General features: G+C 38.1%; 1 protein-coding gene across 1 annotated transcript in view; it reads right to left on the minus strand.

The window, feature by feature from the left end:
- The window catches only part of KIAA1377 (KIAA1377 ortholog), a gene marked incomplete at its 3' end in the record, with an annotated part of 24,736 nt that extends 20,809 nt beyond the window's left edge, over positions 1–3,927 (minus strand). The window contains exon 1 of the mRNA XM_009708509.1: positions 3,869–3,927. Coding sequence (XP_009706811.1) covers positions 3,869–3,927 — 59 coding nt within the window. The remainder of the gene's footprint in view (positions 1–3,868) is intronic.
- Between the last annotated feature and the right edge of the window lie 2,144 nt (positions 3,928–6,071).

Raw genomic sequence — 6,071 nt, forward strand, 5'->3', positions numbered from 1 at the left:
TCCTGCTGACAAAATCATCAGCTTTTACTGACAAACTTAAACTAGCTCCTTGAGTGAAATATACTCAGTAAACTTATTGGCACAGTGCCTATGTAGGGAAGTAATATTTAAATAATGGTTCTAAACTAGAAGAGGGTAGATTCAGACTAGATATAAGGAAGATATTTTTTACAATGAGGGTGGTAAAACACTGGAACAGGTTGTCCAGAGAGGTGGTAGATGCCTCATCCCTGGAAACTTTCTATTCTAAATACAATAATACTGTAAATGTAATACCTTCAAGTTAAACTTCTAAAGCCTGCCATGCAAGGATCACTACAACTGGGAGCTTCCCATCTTTAAAGCTCTCCGTGTTTTAGAAATGGGATTTGACAGGTCACTAATACACTAAGTAGGGTGCCACTCCTAGCCAGCATTAGTGGAAAGAGAGGTAGTAATATTTAGCCATATATTCTTTGTTTCTCTCATCACAATAAGATACCTTCCCATAATTTTAGTCACTTGCAGGTCTTCATAGATCATATTGCTTAGGGGAGCAAAGCTGCTACTTAACAGAGCTACTCCTTAACTCAAGCTATTTTAATTATTCTTCCCTTTGCTTTTCAGGGAAGAAGTTCAAACTGAAATATTCAACTTGACCCTCCCTAGTATCCCTTCAAAGTGCTGACTGATCACCTGTGAAAACAAATAGAAAAATAATCTGAAATAGGTACTTTGTATTTCTAAAAGTCTAAAGGCTGTAATTGCACAATAGTCAAAAATAGGAACACTGCCAACTAATTCCCAAGTACACACTTTTACAGGAATATCCCCTTTAATCCACCTGGAAGACAAAGTGTGGCAGAGAAAGAAATAAGGAACTTTCACTACTTTGAAAATTCATATATGCATGGTTGTCAAAACATACTGAAACTAGCAACTGAGATTTCCCAATTTTATGGACAAATTATTACATTTCATTAATAGAAACTGAAGGCAAAGTAGATACTTTTTTTTTTTTAAAGTGGAAATGCACTGTAACCAGATTCCATGCAGCTATTCAAACCTTAAATCACAAAGACCACGTACTTGCATTCATTAAGAGTGCACCTTAAAACTCCTCCCCATACCATGAGGGGAAACTGGAAGTTGTGTAGCATCTGATCTTCCTTTCTTTAGTACTACACCTCCAGTACTACCAGTGTTAAGCTCAGGAAAGACAGTGGTGGAGCATATGAAAAACCAAAAGCAAGAAGAGAGACAAAAATGTGTGAAAGGATCTACTGCTTTTGCTAATGTATGTAGCACGCTGGATTAATGTTCTCCAAGGTCAAAAATCAAAATGCCAGTGCAAAACACAAGGAATTACTGCTTCTGCTTTGGAAGTACATTCTCCTCAGATAGCTCCAGATCTCCCAGCAGCAGTATTCCTCACAATTGTCTTGGCTCACAAGAACTGCTGAGACTACATCCTGTAATGTACACAGATGGTAGCTCACCTTTTATTTTAACAACCTGTTTATTGCAAATGACATGTAATAGTTACACTTCCAAAAATCCAGGTTAATTTCTACAGTTCAAGGTAACTCTTCTTCTAGAGATGAAGTTATAAAACTCTACAGCTTCAAATGAAGGGTAAGACAGAAGATTGACTTATGCAAAGAGAAACAATTAATTAAAATAGGATCCCAACACTGCAAGTTTCATTTGCAAACTTCAGTTTGTCAGCAAACAGGAATGGCCTCACTTCAGGCATGAGGTGAGGCCAGACAAGCAGTTATCCAAAAATAGAAAAAAATCTGCAGAGAACTCTATCCACACAAAATGTCTTACTGCAATTTCGTTAAAATTTCACAGAAACTTTAACCCAGCAGTTAGAACTAAAAAAGTAGAACTAGAGTTCATTGTCAACTTTCAGTATTCCTGTATTCCACTCATGTTAAAATCTGCAATATTTTACATCTTTATCCTGACTAAAGAAATAGGAAAATCACAACAGAGGAAACAGACTTGCTTATCCTAGTAAGTACTTTAAACACATTCTTCTTGATCCCCTTAATATTTCTAGAAGCTGCTCAAGAAGGCCTTTAGTTGAACTATAGTTGTTAAATTCAGACATGTGGGAAATTCTACAGCTTTGCACCTGGAATAATTCCAGCGTATAACTCCAAAAAGAAAGAGTGAATTCTGACAGTCTTTATTTATGTATTTTTTAAACGATTTTGGAGTATGACTTAGCTGCACTTTTCCACATTCCTAATAACTGGCATAAAAAAAAAAAAAGACCGTTGTTCCATGTAGCTGGAAATGGGCAAGTGCAAATGCTGATGCAAGAGGTCTTTTTCACCACAGCTCATCATGATCACTATTTGGTTTGGATTAAGACATGAGGGAGAAAAAGGATCTTATTTTAAATGTAAGGAAATGCATGAAAGATACTGAGTGAAGCTTGAATCATTAACTTCTTGACCTCACAGAATGCAAATTGTGACACCCAGGTGCATTATGTAAAATAAATAATTTTACAAATGCACACTGACATCTTGCAGAAAAACAGTTAAAGCAAATGTTTGTTCATCCACTCTCCTTAAGCCACCAGCTTAGGTTCATATCACAGATGTAACATTGGCAAAAGAGTATAGCTTTAAGATGGAGAGTTAGCAGAAGAATTTCCTGACCGGTGTTTTTTTAACCCAGTTTTTCTGTCTACTATAAACAACCCAGCAGTGCAGCAATTTTTGAAATGGCTGCCAAAATATTTATAGTGAATTTGGAATACGAAACTTGAAATATGTAGTAGTTTCACATATACAGACATTATATGGAAGGTATTTTTATGGTAAAACCAGTATGACTAGATGGTGGAACTATTTCCTGGTTAATTTTATTAAATTATCTTCACAGTGAAGTGATGGATGCTACATTCCTGGGTAGACTAAATGCTTACTACTGCCTTGGATGAAAATAAAAAAAGAAATATATACAGTGCATATGAAATGCTATGAAATGAACCTTTTGATACCCAGTTGGTATTATTCATCCATTGCCATATCACATTTGCAAACCAGTGCACAGTAATTTTAAAAGTGAGGTAGGAGGGTATTTGTTATACTTAATGAATACAGCAAGACCAAGAAAAGGCTAGAATGGAGTGTCACACTCAAAATCCTCTTCATGGCCAAACAGGAAACACACCTTATATCCTTAAAAATATCCGTGGACATTGCCCATAAATCAATTTTTTCTTTAAGTGAGATACTTACCAGGACCATAGGAACACATATTAACTCTACTCCCTCATCTTCTTAGATTACCATGTGCTGAATACAAAAGGACAGCCCCAAATTGCTGTAAGGGCTTCAGAAGGACAGACCCTTACAATGCCATAAGGGCTCACAGAGACCTGTCCTCCAAAATGCCTCAAAGGGTCACAGGAGGGCTGCCCGCCCTATCCACCAGTTGCTACACTCCAAATCTTGTTTATAGGCAAAACGTAAGCACACCTTATATAAAGTCAAGATTTTGGTTAGCATAATTCAAATCTTAAGAATCTAATCATTATTAAACCAGATTTAATTCTTACCAAAAAATAATAATACAGTTAGAATACTTTTATACAGAGAAAGTCTCAATAATAGTGATCAAACAGTTTGAACCGTTATTCACACATTCAGTTTCTACCCCTTTTCCTAATGCTCACGCTTCCATTGCTTTTCTGTGTCCCAAGGCCGGTAGTTTCATTCTGGTGGTGCTGGGGTGTTATGGTGGTGAGCTGTCAGCAATTGGAGTCCCTTCACCGGGAACAATAGGTTGTTCATGTTAATGCTTTCTTCTTCCTCACCTCAGGATCCACTTGGAGTCATTTTTATATTTGCTAACACACTTTTACACCTTTGCTCTTTCTTCATCAATCTGCAGCTCTACAGTACCTCCAAATATTCCATACATGGTGACTTTTATATATATTACGTACTATTCTCTTACTCTCTTTGTTACCCCTAAAGCCAGTTTTGTTAGGTCTAGCTTCGCATTTCTTTAACCAACTATCGGTGAGTTGTTTATAGGTGTGGGGTCTCCAGTGCCAAGCCTGTATACCATTCCTTACCATCCCGTGCCTGTACTCCTCTACACCACATCCTGCACCTCCAGTTCTCAAGGCCTCTGCTGTCGTACCAGGCCTGGATTTCCCTAAACCCTACACTACATCATTATGTTAGAGTCATAAATATCTCATGCTCTACATAAAATAACTGCTTGTTACTGCTATCTATATAAAACTATGGTCATACCGTAAAAAGATGTACAACGGCAAAATAAATTAGCCACAGAGACCTGGTCAATTAGAGAAATTGCTGTTACAGCTAAACCAAGCAAAACAAAGCTGTGGGCAGGTTCAGAGAAAGCAAGATTGGCAAGCGTCTGTCCTGAGGCCTTGCAATTTCAGCACAATCCTGTGGCCTGTTACCAGAAATGGCAATACTGCATTCAGGACCACTACTTTTCACAGCTTCATTCTGGTGTAGAAAGCAACACAAAACTCTTAACGCTTTGCCCTCTCTGTTTACCAAGTACTAACATTTTTTTCCTATTTCTGGCACTAGACTGCATTTTCTGTCAACAACACTGATTAATAATTTAAAGAGCTTTCATTAAATAATCAATGATAATCAGCCAGTAGGTGGAGCACAAAGCTTGTGCAGATGTTGAAAATAAAGTATTTTTGAAAAAGCAACAGTAATGGGAATAGATTGGAAACTGATATAAATTGGGAAAGCATTTCCTTCCCCAATTACAGCAGATGGATTAGGTGTTCAGATTTCAAGGTAATTCAAAACGCTGAACCAAGATAGCTGACTGGAAGGTTTATTTCAAAATGCACATAGACAATTGCATTTCCAGAATGAACTAACTACCTGCAGCCAGTAACATCACAGAAAAATGGGATGTACATTTAGCATTGAGCAGTAACAGCGGGAAAGCCATAGTCCCCAGCAAATTGGCAGCTGGCATTTAAAAAGTAGCATAGTATATAAACACAAAATACGGTATCCTATTCTTTTACATCAAGTATATGCTTAGTCAGTAGCTTTTATTTCCAGAATACTGCTATTTAAACAAAGTATCTCTCAGCTGCTGCCCCAGAGCATATTTAATTCTTAAGCTGATCTTGAAATTGGAACTTTATTTATCAGTGAGACAATCAAGGAATTACTTTCTTGATACTCAGGCAACTTGTGTAAAGATAATCACTAGGCTGTTTTTTTTACTGTGCCGAAGTACTGCTGTTAACACAAAACTAAGGACCTTGGTCAGCACAAGAGATGCAAAGAAACTGATGGCATCAGATAGGAATATGGGTTCCTCTAAGTATTCACTTTGAAAAAGATCTCTGACTTACGTTACTGAGACTTTGCTTTCCAAAGCTATACTTGCTCTTTTTTTGTGCAAGTGATGCTTTTGCAGCACAAAGAGAATGAACCTAAATGACACGATATTGAGAACAGAGCAGAAACTCGTGCTATTATCTTCCCTAGACCCATTTGCTAAAGGGAATTCACTGCTATCACTTTTCAGCAGAGGCTTTATAAATTTAAGGTTGACATTAAATTTGGTCACGTTTGACCAACTTGATAAACTTCTACAAAGAAATGACTGGCTTGGTAGATGAAGGGAGAGCAGTGGATACTGTCTGTGTGGACTTCACCAAGGCTATTGATACCGTCTCCCATAAGATCCTCATAAACGAGCTGTTGATGTCCAGGCTGGATTAGCAGACAGGGAGGTGGACTGAAAACTGGCTGAACGGCTGGGCCCGAGGGGTGGTGATTAATGGTACAAAGTCAGGTTGGAGGTCAGTACCCAGTGGTGTACCCCAGGGGCCAATACTGGGCCCAGTCCTGTTTAACATCTTCATTAATCACAGAATTGTAGAATCATTTCAGTTGGAAAAGACCTTTAAGATGATCAAGTCCAACCATAAACCCAGCACTGCCAAGCCCATCTCTAAACCATGTCCCTAAGCACCACACCTACACGTCTTTTAAATACCTCCAGGGATGGGGACTCCACCACTTCCCTGGGCAGCCTCTTCC

Source organism: Cariama cristata, unplaced genomic scaffold (genome assembly GCF_000690535.1).
Source record: "Cariama cristata isolate BGI_N322 unplaced genomic scaffold, ASM69053v1 scaffold25639, whole genome shotgun sequence".
Taxonomy (NCBI): Eukaryota; Metazoa; Chordata; class Aves; order Cariamiformes; family Cariamidae; genus Cariama; species Cariama cristata.